General features: G+C 43.6%; 1 protein-coding gene and 1 long non-coding RNA gene across 3 annotated transcripts in view; one reads left to right on the plus strand and one right to left on the minus strand.

The window, feature by feature from the left end:
- The window catches only part of LOC128694328 (aquaporin AQPAn.G), a 93,275-nt gene extending 68,993 nt beyond the window's left edge, over positions 1–24,282 (minus strand). For both annotated transcript variants that reach the window (XM_053784423.2, XM_053784424.2), the window contains exon 1: positions 23,824–24,282. In XM_053784423.2, coding sequence (XP_053640398.2) covers positions 23,824–24,036 — 213 coding nt within the window. In that variant the 5' untranslated portion in view covers positions 24,037–24,282. The remainder of the gene's footprint in view (positions 1–23,823) is intronic.
- Positions 1–24,464, plus strand: part of LOC138853924 (uncharacterized) — a 217,418-nt gene that overhangs the window by 123,123 nt on the left and 69,831 nt on the right. The window lies entirely within an intron of this gene.

Below are 24,464 nucleotides of genomic sequence, written 5' to 3' on the forward strand. Positions count from 1 at the left end.
TCAGACTGACACTGCTGAAGTCTCCCAGGTCAGACTGACACTGCTGAAGTCTCCCAGGTCAGACTGACACTGCTGAAGTCTCCCAGGTCAGACTGACACTGCTGAAGTCTCCCAGGTCAGACTGACACTGCTGAAGTCTCCCAGGTCAGACTGACACTGCTGAAGTCTCCCAGGTCAGACTGACACTGCTGAAGTCTCCCAGGTCAGACTGACACTGCTGAAGTCTCCCAGGTCAGACTGACACTGCTGAAGTCTCCCAGGTCAGACTGACACTGCTGAAGTCTCCCAGGTCAGACTGACACTGCTGAAGTCTCCCAGGTCAGACTGACACTGCTGAAGTCTCCCAGGTCAGACTGACACTGCTGAAGTCTGCCAGGTCAGACTGACACTGCTGAAGTCTGCCAGGTCAGACTGACACTGCTGAAGTCTGCCAGGTCAGGCTGACACATTTCAACACTATAAATGTTACGCATCCTGTGTGTTGGAATACAACAAGTGAAACATAGCTAGCTTGTGTTCCCAATGTAACTATCATATAGAATAGTGTAGCAACACTGCACATTATTCAGTCTTCCCTGAAACAAAACAGTCTGCCTGCCCTCTCCCTCATGTCTCCCTCACTATTTTCTCCCTCACTACTCTTTTCTCCCTCACCCCTCTCTTACCCTCACCTTCAGCTCTCTCTCATACCTTCCCTCAGGCTGGTGCAAATGCTCTGACCGCCCTGTGATAACACAAGACCTGTGTGTGTGTGTGTGTGTGAGAGAGAGAGAGAGAGAGAGAGAGAGAGAGAGAGAGAGAGAGAGAGAGAGAGAGAGAGAAATAACAGAGTGAATCTATTGGTTTCCAGTTACTCTGGAAGCTCAGTTTAAAATAGCTCATGTAATATAACCACTTTGAATATAGTTTTAGTGGTAAGAACTTTGTTGATGCGCTAATGTGTTCAAGAATTTCCCATTATATATTAACATTTTTCAAGGAAGGATGAGAGGCAGTGTATTAAGGAGACAGACACCTGGCACACACATGTGAGTGTCATACACCAGAGGTCAACGCAGTAGTAACCCTGTTGACTTGTTTGGGGTGAGGCAGTTCACTTGCTCAGCTTCGTGGATAGGTACGACACCTGTGTAACACTTGGCTGTCTTTGGTGTCGAGGCGTTTCGCTTACTCTGCTGGCTTCTTCAGTTGTATGAACGAATGGGTTAGAAAACCGAGAGGTTGATAAAGGAGATACTTGTTCAGCATTTGGCTAAATATTGGAGCCACGAGAATCAGTGGAGAGGTAGAGATGAGGTGGTCAGTCCCTCAGCTGTGGAGCTGAATGCGTCTCACGGTTAGGGGACTGACCCCCCGCAAAACTACTTGAAGGCTAAAGGACTGATCATTTCCTCTTTACCAGTGCTTCTGATCTCTCCACTTAGTCACCTCTGTTTTCGACTGAAGAAGCCTTCAAAAGCACGCGAAACGTTTTGGCAATCGGGGTACCCTGGTTGGTCTCGTTTGAGACTCCCTACTTGGACTCGTTTACGACGAAGAGCACAGAACGAACACGGAACAGAAACCGCAGACAGACCAGCACATTCAGCGAAGGCAACACGCACAGTCCTTGGAATAATAACGTCAGATAACCTATTGTTTAGAGAATACAATAAGACGAACGCATCAACGATCAAGGAAATGATAGGTTAGATAATGAGAACTTTCGAAAGGAAGAGGCCACTGTAGTGTGGGTAGCATGCAAGTAGCCTGGGCACTTCCCACTGTAGTGTGGGTAGCATGCAAGTAGCCTGGGCACTCCTATAACAGTGTTCTGTGCTCACAACACCTTTCAAAGCAAGAGAAATCAACACGTTGGTAAATGTCTTGAAGTACTGGAAATATTCTCTCCGGAAAGTAAACAAGGGAGATACATAATATATACACAGGATATACTTGAGGGTCAGGTACACATTCTACACTCTACCATAAGCCCTTACTGGGGTAAATGTAGAATAAACCCAGTGAAAAATATGGGGCACTATGGTCACAGTAAGAGAACACTATGTCATTATCCTTGATCCAAGACTCTCCAACCTGCTACCAGCAGCCTGGAGTCCATCACATTAGCTCCAGGCTGAGGGACTGATTACCTCAAACTCCTCCTGATCTTCAATCATTCTTCTCTGTATTGGACTGAGGAAGCCACTGGTTGGCGAAACGTCTCCATAGTAAAGATACCTAAGTGTTGCATTTGTGTCTTGGGTCACCATCGTGTCGGTTCTCTGTACCATTTCTCTGTACATCTCACTTATCATGTTCATCCTCTTGAGATACCTGCCCAGGCTGGTATGTTACAAAGTCGGGTCACCAGATATGATGACACGTGACCAGGATAACTTGTTCCTTGCTACTGTGTGTTATCACTGTTATCTGATGGGCTGTTGCCACTCTGTCCGCGTCACGATATACATTCTGTTATTCTGTCTCTTTCTGTCTCTCACTATCTTTAAATTTCTTGCTTTACCGCCACTTTTTCATTACACTCTCTCGCAATTTATTTCTCAAACTCCTGCCCGGAGGTTGATGCCCTACTCTCTCTCTCTCTTTCTCTCTCTCTCACTCCTGGTCGGTCGCCAAGTCAACCTGAAGATGAGCAGCCTATTTCTCACTATCTCTCACTATCTCTAACGTGGTGGACAAGTGTCCTCTGGCGAGTATAAACATAGATTATTTCTAAACTAACTGAGCCAAAATATTACCAGTAAACTTGGCTCAAATCCCTTAAAAACTTGAATTTTCTCTCCACAAAAAATCTCGCACAGATTGACACACGTATTTTTTTTTCGTTGACATTGATATAAAATATTTTATTTTTGGGTCAAACCTAACTTAGAAATCTAACCTAACTTAGAAATCTAAGCTAACTTAGAAATCTAAGCTAACTTAGAAATCTAACCTAATTTAGAAATCTAAGCTAACTTAGAAATCTAAGCTAACTTAGAAATCTAAGCTAACTTAGAAATCTAAGCTAACTTAGAAATCTAACCTAACTTAGAAATCTAACCTAACTTAGAAATCTAAGCTAACTTAGAAATCTAAGCTAACTTAGAAATCTAACCTAATTTAGAAATCTAACCTAACTTAGAAATCTAAGCTAACTTAGAAATCTAACCTAACTTAGAAATATAATCTAACTTAGAAATCTAATCTAACTTAGAAATCTAACCTAACTTAGAAATCCAATCTAACTTAGAAATCTAACTTAAATTAGACATCTAACCTAACTTAGACACTTAACCTTAGAAATGTAACCTAACTTAGAAACCTAACCTAACTTAGAAACTTGATCTAACTTAGAAACCTAACCTAAACTAACTTAGAGTAGTTATTTTAAGTAAATTCTGCTATGTATAACGTAGGTCATTGTAACCTGATTTAATGGTGCTTAAAATCGACAATATATATTAATTTTCGTTATGTCCAGAGTGATTTTCACTTATTTTGGCGGGAAACAAATATTCATTCTGCTTATTCGGCAAGAAACACACACACACACACACACACACACACACACACACACACACACACACACACACACACACACACACACACACACACACACACACACACATTTATGCAGTCATACAACGTCAGTTTTGACTGTTTATTTGTGTAATGTGTTGTGGGTGACACGGGTCTGTATATTAAGCACGGTTTGTACCACTCTGGAATATAAGACACTTATCAACCACCAACGGTAAAGTGGTGACTCTCTTCATTCAGTTTTGTTGGCCCTTGTACGCACGATCGACTGTGTGGAGACTCAACCTTGTGTCCCCGGGGTCGAACCCCGCCTTCCTAACTCACACAGAAGGCTGCAAGACTGCTGCTGCTGTAGGCTCGACACTCCGTCTCCTCATATCACTGCAGTACAAGCTTCCAGTACAGTAATGTACACCGAGTCTAGTCCCTGATTTTAGGTGTTATTCTTTACTCCTGTTGTAGATAGGCATCAAACCCCCCATTAACTAGCATTTGTGTGAGAGGGCAGGAAGAGCAGGGCTACAAGACGATATTAAAACCGGTTTGAGAGGGGTAGAGGAGAAGGATTAGGATTAGTAACCTCAGCAGGATAATACACCAGGATGACTACAGACAGTGAGACGTATTGTTGGTGTGACCCTGTGGTGTGTGTGTGTGTGTGTGTGTGTGTGTGTGTGTGTGTGTGTGTGTGTGTGTCCGGCACAGTGCCACCCACAAAACTTACCTGCTGCATATCAGGTGAACAGGTGCAGCAGGTGTTAGATCATGCCTCTAGTACTGCCAGGCGAACAGGTGCAGGTGTTAGATCATGCCTCTAGTACTGCCAGGCGAACAGATGCAGCAAGTGTTAGATCATGCCTCTAGTCCTGCCAGGCGAACAGGTGCAGCAGGTGTTAGATCATGCCTCTAGTACTGCCAGGCGAACAGGTGCAGCAGGTGTTAGATCATGCCTCTAGTACTGCCAGGCGAACAGGTGCAGCAAGTGTTAGATCATGCCTCTAGTACTGCCAGGCGAACAGGTGCAGCAGGTGTTAGATCATGCCTCTAGTCCTGCCAGGCGAACAGGTGCAGCAGGTGTTAGATCATGCCTCTAGTACCGCCAGGCGAACAGGTGCAGCAGGTGTTAGATCATGCCTCTAGTACTGCCAGGCGAACAGGTGCAGCAGGTGTTAGATCATGCCTCTAGTCCTGCCAGGCGAACAGGTGCAGCAGGTGTTAGATCATGCCTCTAGTACTGCCAGGCGAACAGGTGCAGCAGGTGTTAGATCATGCCTCTAGTACTGCCAGGCGAACAGGTGCAGCAGGTGTTAGATCATGCATCTAGTACTGCCAGGCGAACAGGTGCAGCAGGTGTTAGATCATGCCTCTAGTACTGCCAGGCAAACAGGTGCAGCAGGTGTTAGATCATGCCTCTAGTACTGCCAGGCGAACAGGTGCAGCAGGTGTTATTTCATGCCTCTAGTACTGCCAGGCGAACAGGTGCAGCAGGTGTTATTTCATGCCTCTAGTACTGCCAGGCGAACAGGTGTTAGTAGACTAGTCCTGCCAGGTGAACAGATGTAGTAGGTGTGTGGACAACTAGTCGAGTCCTGCTAGGTGAACAGGTGTAGCAGGTGTTAGCAAACTAGTCTAGTCCTGTCAGGTGAATAGGTGTTAGCAAGCATCTAGTCTAGTCCTGGCAGGTGAACAGGTGTAGCAGGCGTTAGGAGACGGCGAGTCTAGTCAGCCAGGGAAGTTCCCCTAACGTTGGGTCACCTAGTCCTCAAGGTGAGGGGTTGAGGGACCTCACCTGCATGACCACCAACCCACCAGCCCATTTCTTAGCTTAAATATAGGGAGATTTGCCGTTTTTATAATATATATATATATATACGTAAACACACACACTCTGGTCGTACGGTTCTTGATCCAAGGAATTGGAGCTATTTTTTTCCTCGAATCAAACCTGATTACTTTCCATTATTCCAGGAGGTGTATTGAAATTCTCTCTCTCTCTCTCTCTCTCTCTCTCTCTCTCTCTCTCTCTCTCTCTCTCTCTCTCTCCGATGGTGTGGTTGTGATATTGAGGATGTTGGTAGTAGCAGTGGTGGTTGTGGTGGTGGTAGTAGTGGTAGTGGTAATAGTTGGGTATTAGTAGTGGTAGTAGGGTAGGTTAACGGTGTGAAGAAAGCTGAGGGTTGGGGGACGGTTTTTCCAGTGCCCGAGGGTAGGCCTGCCCAGCCTGTGTGCCCTCAACCAGTACACACTGCTTCATACCAGACATCTTAACCAAGATAACACTGTATGTGTTATCTTAACCAAGATAACACTGTATGTGTTATGTTAACCAAGATAACACTGTATGTGTTATGTTAACCAAGATAACACTGTATATGTTATCTTAACCAAGATAACACTGTATATGTTATCTTAACCAAGATAACACTGTATATGTTATCTTAACCAAGATAACACTGTATATGTTATCTTAACCAAGATAACACTGTGTTATCTTAACCAAGATAACACTGTGTTATCTTAACCAAGATAACACTGTTATCGTAACCAAGATAACACTGTATGTGTTATCTTAACCAAGATAACACTGTGTTTTCTTAACCAAGATAACACTGTATATGTTATCTTAACCAAGATAACACTGTATATGTTATCTTAACCAAGATAACACTGTATGTGTTGTCTTAACCAAGATAACACTGTATATGTTATCTTAACCAAGATAACACTGTATATGTTATCTTAACCAAGATAACACTGTATATGTTATCTTAACCAAGATAACACTGTGTTATCTTAACCAAGATAACACTGTGTTATCTTAACCAAGATAACACTGTGTTATCTTAACCAAGATAACACTGTGTTATCTTAACCAAGATAACACTGTATATGTTATCTTAACCAAGATAACACTGTGTTATCTTAACCAAGATAACACTGTGTTATCTTAACCAAGATAACACTGTGTTATCTTAACCAAGATAACACTGTGTTATCTTAACCAAGATAACACTGTGTTATCTTAACCAAGATAACACTGTGTTATCTTAACCAAGATAACACTGTGTTATCTTAACCAAGATAACACTGTATATGTTATCTTAACCAAGATAACACTGTGTTATCTTAACCAAGATAACACTGTATATGTTATCTTAACCAAGATAACACTGTGTTATCTTAACCAAGATAACACTGTATATGTTATCTTAACCAAGATAACACTGTGTTATCTTAACCAAGATAACACTGTGTTATCTTAACCAAGATAACACTATGTGTTATCTTAACTGTGGCAACATAACCGTATGTTGTTTTAACATATCATTGTTGTGTTGGTTGTGTTGTTTTGGTTGCTAGTCTGATCAACCAGACTGTTGGTATCAGACACACGCAGTCTAACGTATGCACCATAGCCCAGCTGATCAGGAACTGATCCAGTTCAATCGTAAAGACAGCTAGAAGTGTGTTGGTAATTTCCTTTATGTTTGAGGGAAGGGTGTTGAGGTGTCTTGGTCCCCTTACACTGAGTAGTGGACTCGTGGCAGCCCTGTAAGTCATTATAGGTATTTTGCAGTCTCCCAAGCCAGTTGTTGCTCTCAAGCTTCTGCAAACTGCTAATACGCACAGTTTAATAGTTTGTGTTGGGTGGCCCGTGGCCTGCTGGGCAACGCTCTCGCCTCACACACTGAGTGTCCGTGGTTCGATCCCCAGCAAGGGTGAAAACATTGGGCATGTTTCCTCACACCTGCTGTCCTTGTTCACCTATCAAGTAGGTACCTGGGTGTTAGTCAACTGGTTGAGTGGCATCCTGGGGGACAAGATTGAAGGACCAGAATGGTGTTCTCGATGCGTCATTGCGTCCTCGATGAAGCACTGACTTTCTTGGGTTATTCTGGGTGACTAACCCTCCGGGGTTAAAAATCCCTGAGATCTGAATGTAAGATGCTTGTATCTGTTGCTAGGCCGGAGGTACACAAGAAGAAGGTAGAATACTGTGACTGGAACAATACACAACCCACACATGGGAGAGAGGAACTTACGATGTTTCGCTCCGACTTGGACCATTAACTACCCACACTAACACAAGAAGGTGAGGGAGCCTGTCCCCCTCTACTGTATATACAGGCTCCCCCACCTTCATGTGTTAGTGTGGCTAGTAAATGGTCCATGTCGGAGTGAAACGTCGTGGTAATCTCCTTTCTCCCATGTGCGAGTTATCAGTGTATTGTACGCAATTCAGGAAGGAATTGCAGTTAATCTTTATTATATTGCCTCTCGCACACACCTCCAGGACTGAGAGAAAGTTGATGGCTAAACTACTGAAGTGGTATTAAAGAGAATATTTTGGTGTCTCAGAAGTTGAAAGGTAGCGAGTTTGAAGACTGAAGAGTGCAGGTAGGAAGCAGCAGATCACTAGTTCATCTTGATCAAATATGTCAGGTTAAACCTGCCTCTGGAGGAGGTGACAAGGTGGGTAGATTACCAGCTGATGTTACTGGTACAGTAAGACTGACAGTGTCTCCGGCGGCAGCAGCAGGAGCAGCCGCCACAGCATCATCATCATCATCATCATCATCATCATCATCATCATCATCATCCATAGTAGTACTAGAAGTAGTATTAGTAGTAGTAGTACGGCTAGTGTGCGTATGTTGGTCACACGTCAGGTGTGTGTGGGGGGGGAGACAGGCATATACACTGGAACAATATCTTAGTGTTCCAACTCCAGAAAAACTGGAACAATATCTTAGTGTTCCAACTCCAGAAAAACTGGAACAATATCTTAGTGTTCCAACTCCAGAAAAACTGGAACAATATCTTAGTGTTCCAACTCCAGAAAAACTGGAACAATATCTTAGTGTTCCAACTCCAGAAAAACTGGAACAATATCTTAGTGTTCCAACTCCAGAAAAACTGGAACAATATCTTAGTGTTCCAACTCCAGAAAAACTGGAACAATATCTTAGTGTTCCAACTTCAGAGACACTGGAACAATATCTTAGTGTTCCAACTTCAGAGACACTGGAACAATATCTTAGTGTTCCAACTTCAGAGACACTGGAACAATATCTTAGTGTTCCAACTTCAGAGACACTGGAACAATATCTTAGTGTTCCAACTCCAGAAAAACTGGAACAATATCTTAGTGTTCCAACTTCAGAGGCACTGGAACAATATCTTAGTGTTCCAACTTCAGAGACACTGGAACAATATCTTAGTGTTCCCTCCAGAAAAACTGGAACAATATCTTAGTGTTCCAACTTCAGAGACACTGGAACAATATCTTAGTGTTCCAACTCCAGACAAAACTGGAACAATATCTTAGTGTTCCAACTCCAGAAAAACTGGAACAATATCTTAGTGTTCCAACTCCAGAAAAACTGGAACAATATCTTAGTGTTCCAACTTCAGAGACACTGGAACAATATCTTAGTGTTCCAACTTCAGAGACACTGGAACAATATCTTAGTGTTCCAACTTCAGAGACACTGGAACAATATCTTAGTGTTCCAACTCCAGAAAAACTGGAACAATATCTTAGTGTTCCAACTTCAGAGACACTGGAACAATATCTTAGTGTTCCAACTTCAGAGACACTGGAACAATATCTTAGTGTTCCAACTCCAGAAAAACTGGAACAATATCTTAGTGTTCCAACTTCAGAGACACTGGAACAATATCTTAGTGTTCCCTCCAGAAAAACTGGAACAATATCTTAGTGTTCCAACTTACAATATCTTAGTGTTCCCTCCAGAAAAACTGGAACAATATCTTAGTGTTCCAACTTCAGAGACACTGGAACAATATCTTAGTGTTCCAAGTCCAGACAAAACTGGACAGGAAATCCTGGAGGTTAAGATTGTATGCACGTTTTGCGTCGACTAGATGAACGCAGTGTTACCTGGTGGGATTGTAACCCGGCCATGACCAGTGCAACATGATACCTGAGTTTTCTCGGAATTGTATCTCTGTATTGTGTGAATTTGTGGGAGGAATTGTAAGCTGTGAAGTGACTGAGACTTGTAAAATTGTAACAAGCTAGATGTGTCTGATACAAACTCTCTTGTGATCACCGTCATTTTGGTATTCTGTTTTGCGTTACAGCTTTCATGACGAACACGGGGTGCACAGTAAACTAGCCACTCAGATGGTGAACACGGGGTAGATAGTGAACTAGCCACTCAGATAAACACGGGGTGCATGATAAACTAGCCACTTAAGTGAACACGGAGTGCACAATAAACTATTCCCTCAGGCAACATAACTAGAACTATCATAGTTATTGCTGCTAGTTGTTGGGCCTGATACAGGCCCATTGTCACCTCTCATCCTGTTGTATTTCGAGAGGTTACAGAGACTAAACACGGGATGGACAACACGCTAGCTCAGGCGGTACGACTTATAGCTACCGTAGCCCCGACTGTATTGTTGTCGGCAGCGAAGGGCTCCTTATCCAAGGAACTGAAGCCATCCCGTAATGATAGAATGTCAAAAGGTAATGATAGAATGTCAGGGAATAACGATGGAATGTGTGAGACGAGGCGTCAAGGTCACTGACGTTCATACGAGAGATGTTTTTTCTGTCGTGCCCAGAAAACTGTTGCATCCAGGAGTTTCCTGCCGTCACGTGCCTTACATACCTCTCATAGGTTACCAAGGGAGGGTTTCCCCTGGTACCCTAGCAGCCCGGCCAGACTTCCTTGTTGGATCAACCAGGGTTTTGGGGCTAGCAGCCCGTAGGCTTGCATTACCATGACAGCCTGGCTGACTGGCTCATGGATGAAGGAACGCCAGTAGTAGTAGTAGTAGTGATGGTACTAGTAGTAGTAGGTAGTAGTAGTGATGGTACTAGTAGTAGTAGGTAGTAGTAGTGATGGTACTAGTAGTAGTAGGTAGTAGTAGTGATGGTAATAACATTGATGGTAGTACTAGTAATGGTAGTAGTAGTGATGGCTGTACTGATAACAATAGTGATGATAGTGAGAATAACAGTAGTGATAGCAGTAACGGTAGTAGTAGTAGTAGTAGTAATAGCAGTAATGATGGTAGTAGTAGTAGTAGTAATAATAATAGTAATGATACTAGTAGTAGCAGTAATGATAGTAGTAGTAGTAGTGTTGGTATTAGCAGTGATAGTATTAGTGATGGCGGTAGTGGTGGTGACAGTGGTCTCACGCCCACCCTGGTTTATCATAAGTTGCTAGGTTGAACCCACCTCGCCTACCCCCACAACCCACCTCACAGGTGGGTGTTCCCCACATTTTTCACAACGCACCAGTGTGTGTGTTTACCCGGCCTGCCTCACTAACATCCTCCCCCTCTCTTAAGTTTCTATCTCGTGATACCAAAATTTAGGTTAATGTAAGCGCCCCGCGACTTACTAAAGAGTGGCTTAAAACACAGTGTCAGCTGTCAGCAGTAGCAGCATGGTGTCAGCTCTAGTAACACACATGGTGTCAGCTGCAGTAACACATACGGTGTCAGCTCAGTGGTAGTAGTATTGGTAGTAGTAGCAGTTGTAGTGATGGTAGTAGTAGTAATAGTCGTAGTGTAGTAGTGATATGAGGGAGTGCAGAGTGGGGAGAGAGCCTTCAGTGTTACTATCTTAGCCTCACCTCTTCAGTAAAAATTAAGTCACGACATTGTTGTTCCATCGCAAAACAACTAATCCACATGATGGAAAATTAATCTAGGTTGCATTTTGGTTTACTGGAGCATTATCTAGTGAAGACGCAGCAACAGTGGAAGGTACCAAGCTAGGTACTAGTTAGGAGCCAGCAGTTAGCCTTGAGGTACACCGGAAAGTGTGCTATCTACCTTGCCTATGTACTCTTCTACCCTCCAGGATGCTGTGATTCATTCGCTCTTTCTCTCTCTCTCTCTCTCTCTCTCTCTCTCTCTCTCTTTCTGTGTGTCTCTTTCCACAAACATCCTGGTTTCCTTTAAATTCTGGGCCTTCCCCAGCCAGCGGTTGATGGGGCAACATGTTTCTCCTTCCTCGAGGGAGGCCGATGGACCTGTCTCAATCACTAAGTGTTGGATAACATCCTGGACGTTCATCCAGACCTCTGGCACTACTTTATGGAGTGCCATTAGTATTGGATAACATCCTGGGCTTTCATCCAGACCTCTGGCACTACTGTATGGAGTGCCAGTAGTGTTGGATGACATCCTGGATGTCCGACCAGACTTCTGGCACTCTTGTATATATGATTAGCGAAGGGTGGGCAGTGTAGTCAACATGTCGGGTGTGGGCGTGTTTATTAGGTTAGTCTTGCTAGTAGAAATGCAGTGCCACTAGCTAGCGCCCACTGGACTCGACCAAAATAGCCAGCGACCCGTGGCCCTGTGTGTGTGTGTGTGTGTGTGTGTGTGTGTTGCTGGTACAATCTTTGACTTCTCTCCGAGTATCGGGGTGAAGATGTTGGTCGTGCAGGGGGACTAACTCCCCCACCAGGGTAACAATCACCCCCTGCCACGATGACTGTGACCCCCGTCCCTGCAACGAGGGGAAATACCCCTGCCTGCCCACTGCTCGCCTGTCATGCCACGTCCACGCATTTTTCCTCAGTAATAAAAACCAGGCACCCACACCTGCCTGATTAACCCACCATCCTGTGGGTGCTGTGAACAAGTGATCCTGGCCACTCTTAACCTCCAGCATCCCATCCTGCTCTCTTCTTCCTTAGTGTGTGTTCCGTAGCTGGGTTGGTAGCGCACTCAGCTCACACACTGAGGTCCGTGGCTCGATCCCCGGTATGGGTGGTCACATTAGGACGTGTTTCCTTTGAAAACATCTACTGTCCCTGTTCACCTAGTAGTAAATGGGTACCTGGGTGTTAGTCGACTGGTGTGGGTCGCATCCTGGGGACAAAACTAACCTAAGTTGCGGAAAATGCTCTGAATAACAAGGGGCTTTCTATATAGTATGTCATTAATATCAGCTATGGTCTGTATAAGTTGCATCATGTACTGTGGAAATATAGATTATTATTATTATTATTATTATTATTATTATTATTATTATTATTATTATTATTCTCTCTATCTTTTGCTGTATCCTGTAGTTTTCTTGCCCATTTTCTTGTATCGTTTATATCTTCTTTCTCACCCTTTCCTTCCGTTTATTGCTTAGTGCTATCCCTCGCCCTTTGTCGTACTCTCTCATTTTTTCTTCTACCTTCTCTCCTATCCTTTTTCCTACCCTCTAGCTCTCTCTTTTCCCTTCTCTCGTTTTTACCTCTTATCCTGTCTCTTATCTTCCATCCTCCGCTCCCTCCTCCCCCCTACAAACAAGCAGAAAGAATGTGCGAGTTGAACCATTCTCTTTCCGCAAGGATAGTTTCTGTGAGAAGGTTTAGTGTGGAGTGAGCACTAGCCAGACGCACCTCACTCAGGGTCACCTGCCTGAGTGAGGTGGGGGATCCTGCTCCTCTCGGTGCTACGATAATGGATAAAAGATTAAAACTTAAATCTGATCATTTTACACGGCTCTGTATGACCCTAATGGGTTTAGCGCTTTACAGAATAGAAATTTCGAAATTTGAGCCTCGTAAGGTTCGTATTTTTTTATTTTTTTATGCATTCGCCGATATTTTGATAAGAGAATAATGATACAGAGTCACCGAGGTGACTGTTGGGACCTCGGGTAACTTGTTCTTGTGTGGGTAACTTGTTCTTGTGTGGAGATGGAGGGTAGTTTTAAAAGAGTGTCTTGTGTGTTGCTTGTAAGTACGAATGTATTGCGTAGTGTTGCCTGACCTCCTGCTTCCAGTGATAGGGAAATATAGAACACGTCCACCCACCATGTCCACCCATCATGTCCACCCATAATCTCCACGTGTGTATACTTGCGTGGTCTCACCCAGACAATACACCCACACACCCTCTCTCACCACCCACCCTCTCACCACCCACCCTCTCACCACCCACCCACCAAGGCTATTGCAAGAATAACCGCAGTATTTATATATTAATATACATGCGTGTTCTTAGAGAGATATATATAGCTGGGTGTGACTTCCCCTTTATTCTTCACAACTCTTTTCTAATATGCAGAATTTCTTTTCCAGCTTTGGTATGGTGGAAATATCTTAGTGTTAGTTGTGTATAAGCTGGGTCATCCTGAGAGATAGTAATTCCTAAGTGATAGTAACTCCAGTACTGAAGTCTATTAGCTCAGACTGACACATGTCAGCACTAAGTATGTGACCCAATCTGTGTGATGGAATATGACAGAGAAACATACTTGCTAGCTTTGTATAGTAGTACAGCACTGCTGTAACTATTGTATAGAACTATCATACAGTGTAGCAGCACGCTGCTGTGTGTGTAGCCACACTGCTGTACCACTATCATACAGAACAGTGTAGCAGCACGCTGCTGTGTGTTAGCCACACTGTGTACTGTGTACTATCATACAGAACAGTGTAGCAGCACACTGCTGCTGTATAACTATCATACAGAACAGTGTAGCAGCACACTGCTGGTGTTCCCACTGTGTAAGCTAACATACAGAAGCACACTGCTGGTGTTCCCACTATGTAACTATCATACAGCAGTGTAGCAGCTGCTGGTGTTACCACTGTGTAACTATCATATAGAACAGTGTAGCAGCACACTGCTGGTGTTCCCACTGTATAACTATCATACAGAACAGTGTAGCAGCACACTGCTGGTGTTCCCACTGTGTGTAGCAACACACTGCTGGTGTTACCACTGTGTAACTATCATACAGAACAGTGTAGCAGCACGCTGCTGGTGTTCCCACTGTGTAACTATCATACAGAACAGTGTAGCAGCACGCTGCTGGTGTTCCCACTGTGTAACTATCATACAGAACAGTGTAGCAGCACACTGCTGGTGTTCCCGCTGTATAACTATCATACAGAACAGTGTAGCAGCACACTGCTGGTGTTCCCACTGTATAACTATCATACAGAACAGTGTAGCAGCACACTGCTGGTGTTCCCACTGTGTAACTATCATACAGAACAGTGTAGCAGCACACTGCTGGTGTTACCACTGTGAACAGTAACACACTGCTGGTGTTCCCACTATGTAACTATGATACAGAACAGTGTATCTGTGTATATACAGAACAGTGTAGCAGCACACTGCTGGTGTTCCCGCTGTATAACTATCATACAGAACAGTGTAGCAGCACACTAACTATCATACAGAACAGTGTAGCAGCACACTGCTGGTGTTCCCGCTGTATAACTATCATACAGAACAGTGTAGCAGCACACTGCTGGTGTTACCACTGTGTAACTATCATACAGAACAGTGTAGCAGCACACTGCTGGTGTTCCCACTGTATAACTATCATACAGAACAGTGTAGCAGCACACTGCTGGTGTTCCCACTGTTTAACTATCATACAGAACAGTGTAGCAACACACTGCTGGTGTTCCCACTGTTTAACTATCATACAGAACAGTGTAGGAACACACTGCTGGTGTTCCCACTGTATAACTATCATACAGAACAGTGTAGCAGCACACTGCTGGTGTATATAATTTTACTTAATAAATTAAGCCGTCGCTGACTTAAGTCTCTCAAGAGCCAGACAAGAATATACATACATATACATTACTAAACTTTAAATGTGATATATTTGTGGAGCGATGATCGTGCCAGAGGGACCTTTATGTCGGTCACTTATTATTTATATGTTGTCTTCTGGTATGAAGAGAGTTTACGATGGAGGGAGAGAGAGGGGGGTGTGCAGGGAGTATACTGTGTCAGCATTGTGTTTACATGGTGGCTGGTTGTGGTGAATATGGTGAACCAGTGTGGTGAACACTAAGTGGTGCTCAAGGCATCACAGCATACCAACGGTTTTTCCATCGTAGCCGAACCCCTTGCTCGTTATCCTGCATAATGAACCCCTTGCTCGTTATCCTGCATAATGAACCCCTTGCTCGTTATCCTGTATAATGAACCCCTTGCTCCTTATTCTGTATAATGAACCCCTTGCTCGTTATCCTGTATAATGAACCCCTTGCTCGTTATCCTGTATAATGAACCCCTTGCTCGTTATCCTGTATAATGAACCCCTTGCTCGTTATCCTGTATAATGAACCCCTTGCTCGTTATCCTGTATAATGAACCCCTTGCTCGTTATCCTGCATAATGAACCCCTTGCTCGTTATCCTGCATAATGAACCCCTTGCTCGTTATCCTGCATAATGAACCCCTTGCTCGTTATTCTGTATAATGAACCCCTTGCTCGTTATCCTGTATAATGAACCCCTTGCTCGTTATCCTGTATAATGAACCCCTTGCTCCTTATTCTGTATAATGAACCCCTTGCTCGTTATCCTGTATAATGAACCCCTTGCTCGTTATCCTGTATAATGAACCCCTTGCTCGTTATCCTGTATAATGAACCCCTTGCTCCTTATCCTGTATAATGAACCCCTTGCTCGTTATCCAGGCAGCACACTCCACCAATATTCAATACACTAAACCTACTCACCATACAAAACATCCATACTTATTACTGCACCTATTACATACATAGAACACTTAACTCTGATATTAACCCTCCCCTCAAACATCTCCTTGCCAACCTCAACAGAACACATGACCATAACACAAGGCACAGATCACTCTTTGATGTTCCTCGTGTTCATCTCACACTATGCAAAAACTCAATGCACATAAAAGGCCCTAAAATCTGGAATTCATTACCTGTAAATATAAAAGAAACACTACCTGTTTATAAATTCAAGTCTCTACTCAAAGATCACTTACTCACCCAAAACCAAATAAATACTGAATAACTGAACCTTATAAATTGTATATCTTAAATGTTTCTCACAATTATATCACATAAATGTTAAACCTAAAACCCAATCTAACTTTATTATTTCTTAAATACACTACCTAACAGAATCCTTCATATGACCTGTCTTTGCAATACTCACTTGTGCTTTATAGTAATCTGTTTACGTTAATGTTTTATCACTGACTTCATCATTGCTTAATTAATCTTAAGTTAATTTTAAGCCAGCCCGTAATGCTATGCATAGTATAAGTGGCTTTGGCATACTGCTCTTATCTGTATTTTTTTGTACCTCTGTATGTGTGCACAAATTTATAATAAATAAATAAATAAATAAATAAAATAAATGAACCCCTTGCTCCTTATCCTGTATAATGAACCCCTTGCTCCTTATCCTGTATAATGAACCCCTTGCTCGTTATCCTGTATAATGAACCCCTTGCTCGTTATCCTGTATAATGAACCCCTTGCTCCTTATCCTGTATAATGAACCCCTTGCTCGTTATCCTGTATAATGAACCCCTTGCTCGTTATCCTGTATAATGAACCCCTTGCTCCTTATTCTGTATAATGAACCCCTTGCTCGTTATCCTGTATAATGAACCCCTTGCTCGTTATCCTGTATAATGAACCCCTTGCTCGTTATCCTGTATAATGAACCCCTTGCTCGTTATCCTGTATAATGAACCCCTTGCTCGTTATCCTGTATAATGAACCCCTTGCTCCTTATTCTGTATAATGAACCCCTTGCTCGTTATCCTGTATAATGAACCCCTTACTCCTTATCCTGTATAATGAACCCCTTGCTCCTTATCCTGTATAATGAACCCCTTGCTCGTTATCCTGTATAATGAACCCCTTGCTCGTTATCCTGTATAATGAACCCCTTGCTCGTTATCCTGTATAATGAACCCCTTGCTCCTTATCCTGCATAATGAACCTCTTGCTCGTTATCCTGCATAATGAACCCCTTGCTCGTTATCCTGTATAATGAACCCCTTGCTCGTTATCCTGTATAATGAACCCCTTGCTCGTTATCCTGTATAATGAACCCCTTGCTCGTTATCCTGTATAATGAACCCCTTGCTCGTTATCCTGTATAATGAACCCCTTGCTCGTTATCCTGTATAATGAACCCCTTGCTCGTTATCCTGTATAATGAACCCCTTGCTCGTTATCCTGCATAATGAAACCCTTGCTCGTTATCCTGCATAATGAACCCCTTGCTCGTTGTCCTGCATAATGAACCCCTTGCTCGTTATCCTGCATAATGAACCCCTTGCTCGTTATCCTGTATAATGAACCCCTTGCTCGTTATCCTGCAAAATGAACCCCTTGCTCGTTATCCTGCATAATGAACCCCTTGCTCGTTATCCTGTATAATGAACCCCTTGCTCGTTATCCTGTATAATGAACCCCTTGCTCGTTATCCTGTATAATGAACCCCTTGCTCGTTATCCTGTATAATGAACCCCTTGCTCGTTATCCTGCATAATGAACCCCTTGCTCGTTATCCTGTATAATGAACCCCTTGCTCGTTATCCTGTATAATGAACCCCTTGCTCGTTATCCTGCATAATGAACCCCTTGCTCGTTATCCTGCATAATGAACCCCTTGCTCGTTATCCTGCATAATGAACCCCTTGCTCGTTATCCTGTATAATGAACCCCTTGCTCCTTATTCTGTATAATGAACCCCTTGCTCGTTATCCTGTATAATGAACCCCTTGCTCGTTATCCTGTATAATGAACCCCTTGCTCGTTATCCTGTATAATGAACCCCTTGCTCGTTATCCTGTATAATGAACCCCTTGCTCGTTATCCTGTATAATGAACCCCTTGCTCGTTATCCTGCATAATGAACCCCTCGCTCGTTACCCTACATAATGAACCCCTTTTCTCGTTATCCTGCATAATGAACCCCTCGCTCGTTACCCTACATAATGAACCCCTCGCTCGTTTCTCTACATAATGAACCCCTCGCTCGTTATCCTTCATAATGAACCCCTCGCTCGTTACCCTACATAATGAACCCCTTGCTTGTTATCCTGCATAATGAACCCCTCGCTCGTTACCCTACATAACCCCTTTTCTCGTTATCCTGCATAATGAACCCCTCGCTCGTTACCGTACATAATGAACCCCTCGCTCGTTACCCTACATAATGAACCCCTCGCTCGTTACCCTACATAATGAACCCCTTGCTCGTTATCCTGCATAATGAACCCCTCGCTCGTTACCCTACATAGCAACCAACCTACTTGCCCATTCTCTGCAGGTCCGTCTCATATCCAACCTTATCAACATTCTCCGCCTGACTCTCCACGCCACTGTTTCCTATATATATTCATGTAGACTCTGCCCAGGTAGATGTGTTTCTGACTTGATAATGTTCACTGTGTGGGCGAAACGTTGTCAATCAAGGATGGCATTATACTGCATTATATCGTGTCAGTATTTTATACCGTGAGTGTGTGGACAATAATAGGGTGGATAACTAGAACCTTTAAAATTAGTGATGCCAAGCCAGTGATGTTCCTAAGTCACTATATATATGTCGTGCCGAATAGGTAAAACTTGCGATTTTGGCTTAAATAGCAATGCTCTTCTTGCCGAATAAGGCAAGCAATAATTTGTACATTCATTAATTTATCAAAAATCATTCTGAACGTAAAGAAAAAAATATATTTCATTGTGTTTATTAAATTAATATAAACTTATCTAAAATGCATTTAGTTGAATTAGGGTAAATTAAATTGCGCTTGTTATAATAAGGTCAGGTAAGTTTACTAAGGTTCTTTTGGTACAAAATTATTAATTTTTACATTAACATAAATGAAAAAAATATACCTTTAAATGTATAAGAGAAAATTTTAGAAAGGACTTAATTTTAAATGAGCTCTTGCTAATTGACCAGTTTTACATATTCGGTTATATATGTATATATATATATATATATATATATATATATATATATATATATATATATATATATATATATATATATATATATATATATATATGCACCCCTCCCTCTTCCCAGATACCCTCCTACGTCACTGTAACACAACCCACCTTGTTACTGGTGTGGGACCATCCCTTTACCTCCCCCCAGATATCTGTAACACTAGCCACCTTGTTACTGGTGTGGGACCATCCCTTTACCTCCCCAGATACCAGTAACACTAGCCACCTTGTTACTGGTGTGGGACCATCACTTTACCTCCCCAGATACCTGTAACACTAGCCACCTTGTTACAGTGACCTTCCCCTGATCATTGTCATGTGACCCACCTTGTTACTGGTGTGTTTACACTGTGGGAAGGTGGATTACCCACTGCTCACAGTCAAGGTACATCCAGTAATTGCTGCAGTGAGGGTGTTAAGAGCCTCAGAAGTATACTGAACGTGTCTAGGAGAAGAGAAGGAATGTTTGGACACTGGTAGTGAGGAAGGGGTCTCGACAAGGTACCATATTTATCAGCAAGACGTTTCCGCCTTCACATTTGCTGAAGGTTTTTTTGTTATATTGTGTATAGTCCTGTAGTCACTGAGAGAGAGAGAGAGAGAGAGAGAGAGAGAGAGAGAGAGAGAGAGAGAGAGAAAGGGACGGTGGAGGAGAGGGATTAAGGAGGAATGACAGATAACACAATGCAGTGTGTGCTGAGTTCATCTACTAGGATCACCTACTTACTGTTTAAGTACCGTTGTTTATGTTTAAGCAGATGAGGCCATGGAAGGAGACACACACACACACACACACACACACACACACACACACACACACACACACACACACACACACAACTTATTGACATTGTGAGGCTCTAAACCCGTGTGAGTGAACGTAAGGACTGGTGAAGGCAGAATCTTTGTAACTGAGAAAGACGGATGTGTTTTAGTGTGAAGATGGAGGCTGTGTGCTGTTGAGATCAGTATAGCGCAAGGTTCTCTCCTGCTTCACCTTCACTGTCACCTTCATAAGTGTTATGATCATGTACACACAAACCCTCATACCTACGTGGTAGGTCCTATTACTACTACTAGTACTGTTACAAGTATTACTACGACTATTGCTACCACTACTAATACTAGTATTACTATTGCTAGTACTAATATTAATAATTTATTTCTACTTTTAATATTGCTATTATTACTACTACTACTGTTACTATTATTATTACAGCTACTAGTAATAGCACCACTGTTGTGCTCTAGTTGGATGTCTTGATCCAAGGAATGGGATCTGCCTCTTCCCCTTCCTCTCATCAGACTTGATCACCTCCCATTCTCCAGGCACTGTATAACCCATACGGGTCTAGCTTTTCCCCGTAAATATGTGCCCTGGGTGAGCCATGGTCAACTGATGGACCACTGAGCAACTGCCCTCAGGGTCCTGGTGGCCTAGCCATGGCCTCTTATATAATGTATTGTGTACTGTATATACGGCAAGTATTGTATCCCATATTTCCAGCGCTTTCCCATGTGTGTGTGTGTGTGTGTGTGTGTGTGTGTGTGTGTGTTTGTGTGTGTGTGTGTTTGTGTGTGTGTTTGTGTGTGTGTTTGTGTGTGTGTGTGTGTGTGTGTGTGTGTGTGTGTGTTTGTGTGTGTGTGTGTGTGTGTGTGTGTGTGTGTGTGTGTGTTTGTGTGTGTGTTTGTGTGTGTGTGTGTGTGTGTGTGTGTGTGTGTGTGTGTGTGTGTGTGTGTGTGTGTACTCGCCTAATTGTGGTTGCAGGGGTCGAGACTCAGCTCCTGGCCCCGCCTCTTCACTGATCTCTACTAGGTCCTCTCCCTCTCTGCTTCCTGAGCTTTGTCATACCTCTTCTTAAAACTATGTATGGTTCCTGCCTCCACTACTTCACTTGCTAGGCTATTCCACTTCCTGACGACTCTATGACTGAAGAAATACTTCCTAACGTCCCTGTGACTCGTCTGAGTCTTCAGCATCCAGTTGTGACCCCTTGTTTCTGTGTCCCCTCTCTGGAACATCCTGTCTCTGTCCACCTTGTCTATTCCCCGCAGTATCTTGTATGTCGTTATCATGTCTCCCCTGACCCTTCTGTCCTCCAGTGTCGTCAGTCCGATTGTCCTCAACCTTTCCTCGTACGACATTCCCCTGAGCTCTGGGACTAGCCTTGTTGCAAACCTTTGTACTTTCTCTAACTTCTTGACGTGCTTGACCAGGTGTGGGTTCCAGACTGGTGCTGCATACTCCAGTATGGGCCTAACATACACAGTGTACAGTGTCTTGAACGATTCCTTATTAAGGTATCGGAACGCTATTCTCAGGTTTGCCAGGCGCCCGTATGCTGCAGCAGTTATTTGGTTGATGTGTGCCTCCGGTGATGTGCTCGGTGTTATGGTCACCCCAAGGTCTTTCTCCCTGAGTGAGGTCTGTAGTCTTTGTCCACCTAGCCTATACTCTGTCTGCGGTCTTCTTTGCCCCTCCCCAATCTTCATGACTTTGCATTTGGCAGGGTTGAATTCGAGAAGCCAGTTACTGGACCACATGTCCAACCTGTCCAGGTCTCTTTGCAGTCCTGCCTCATCCTCATCCGATTTAATTCTTCTCATCAACTTCACATCATCTGCGAACAGGGACACTTCAGAGTCTATTCCTTCCGTCATGTTCGCATATATCAAAAATAGCACTGGTCCTAGAACTGACCTCTGTGGGACCCCGCTCGTCACAGGCGCCCACTGTGATACCTCTTCACGTACCATGACTCGTTGTTGCCTCCCTGTCAGGTATTCCCTGATCCATTGCAGTACCCTCCCTTTTACATGCGCCTGATCCTCCAGCTTCTGCACTAATCTCTTGTGGGGAACTGTGTCAAAGGCCTTCCTGCAGTCTAGGAAAACGCAATCAACCCACCCCTCTCTCTCGTGTCTTACTTCTGTTACCTTGTCATAAAACTCCAGAAAGTTTGTGACAGGATTTGCCTTCCATGTGTGTGTGTGTGTGTGTGTGTGTGTGTGTTTGTGTGTGTGTGTGTGTGTGTGTGTGTGTGTGTGTGTGTGTGTGTGTGTGTGTGTGTGTTTGTGTGTGTGTGTTTGTGTGTGTGTGTGTTTGTGTGTGTGTGGTTTTTAAAGAACTCTTTTCTAAGATAACTACAGTGGGTCGCATTTTGTAGTATTTGGTGTTTCTACAAAATGAGTTTTACAGAGCACTGTACGATCCATACGGATTTAGCGCTTGTCGAATACACCCAGTTTACTCGCACATTAGTGTCGCACCTCTTTCCTCGGAGTTTCATGCCATGGTTACCCTCTTTAATGATGCAGTGTTTGGTGTGTTAAATCTGTCCAGGTATGGAGGTTTGAGTGAGGTCTCGTAATCTCTGTTTCTGGAAGAAGGTGAGAGGTTTTTGTGTCCCGTAGCTCCATCGTTAGCGCACTCAGCTTACACACTGAGGTCTTGGGGTCGATCCCTCGGTAATGCTGGAAAACATTAGGACGTGTTTCCATAAGACACCTACTGTCCCTGTTCACCCATCAGTAAAATGGGTACCTGGGTGTTGTGGACTGGTGTGGGTCGCATCCTGGGATAAAACTGATCTTATTTGCAGGAAATGCTCAGCATAACAAGCGGCTGTCTATATAGTAGTATGTCACTGATGTCAGCTATGGTCTGTATACCTTGTACATGTACTTGTAGAAATAGATGTATTACTGTGTATGTTTGTTAATGAAGACGCTATCTTTGTTGCCTTCCCTTGCGTCCTCTCAAGTTAACCTTGGGCTTATATATCATCTGGGGACCAAAACTGGATAGTATAGTCAGGGGGAAGCTTACCACATGCTAGCTAGGTACTGTGTTACTCTGAACACCAGAGAGAGAGAGAGAGAGAGAGAGATGGCTCCAACTTCATCCTGTTCCCTACTTGTATGTCTCATAACAAAAATGCTTTCAAATGAGCTGATGTAGGTAACAGCTCTTAGCTTGCCAATAAAGTTAGGAATCCTTAACCTGTAAATAGCTGTCAATAAAGCTAGGGATCCTTAACCTTGTCAAACCCTGTGTTAAAAAAAAAAAAAAAAAAAAAAAAAAAAGACAGAGAGGGAGGTGGAGGTGAGGGATGGTCGTCTAATAAGAGTATGTGAGCATGTAGCAAATGTGGTTCACACCTGTGGAAGGTCTTGGTTACAGGTCCGCAAGTGCAATATCTCTACCAGCAGCCTGTCTGGTCAGAGACCAGGCCGCCAGTAGTGAACGGAGGTTGAAGCTCCCACCTCGCGCTGAATAACCCATACGGGTTAACTACTTCATGAAATACGACGATGCAGCCAGCACACGAAGGAAGAAACAGATGCCAAGCTAGCTTTCACTGTGCCAGTATTGAACTTTCTTAAACTACAGTTACAGGAAAAAAAACTGTCACATGTATATGTATTTATTTTTCTTTGTTATCCGGCACAGCACTATATGACCACTAGGGATTTAGCGCTTAGTTATGGGGTATTATAATAATAACTCATGTATGCCCTCCCCTACCACTCACCTGTGCTATGGAAGCCACGGAAATGCCGAAACTGAAGGCGATCTGGACGACGGAGGGGCTGTAGCCTTCACTCCAGCCGCCGAGACAGGAGCCACACGCTAGGAACACCAGCAACATCGTCCCCAGGAACTCTGCAATGATGGCCTTCCATGTATCCACCTTCAGGAACTCCTCAGACCCCACGTACTCCTTCATGTCCTTGATCTTGCCCATCTTTGAGTGCTTAGGAGAGTCTCAAGTGGAAAAAAGGTCTAGTTTGGTGCCTGAAGAAGGTAGCGATGCACTAAACTTAGCAACAGACGGTGCTTCTGAGGCAGGTATAGACGACGATGCTCTTTGGTGCCAAAGTTTCCTGGGATGTGGACTCGTTTATTGACTGGCAGGTACGAGAGACGCAGCAAGCCGAGGGAGACCTTAGTAGTGGGACAACTAGTGTGTCACTGGCTGGCACACTCGACTCTCGCGGCTTATATAGCTTACCCTGGTGGCGCACGCGCTCTCCTCTCCCGCCATAACAAGACCTACCCATCACCGCGTCTCTTTTTCCCTCCATGCTGCCTGCCTCATTACCTAAATTTGATCCAAAACTTTTTCCCATTCATACTCTCATTAGACTTCTCCATCACCTGTGAGTGTCATAG

The sequence above is a fragment of the Cherax quadricarinatus genome, chromosome 43, assembly GCF_038502225.1.
Source record: "Cherax quadricarinatus isolate ZL_2023a chromosome 43, ASM3850222v1, whole genome shotgun sequence".
Classification (NCBI taxonomy): Eukaryota; Metazoa; Arthropoda; class Malacostraca; order Decapoda; family Parastacidae; genus Cherax; species Cherax quadricarinatus.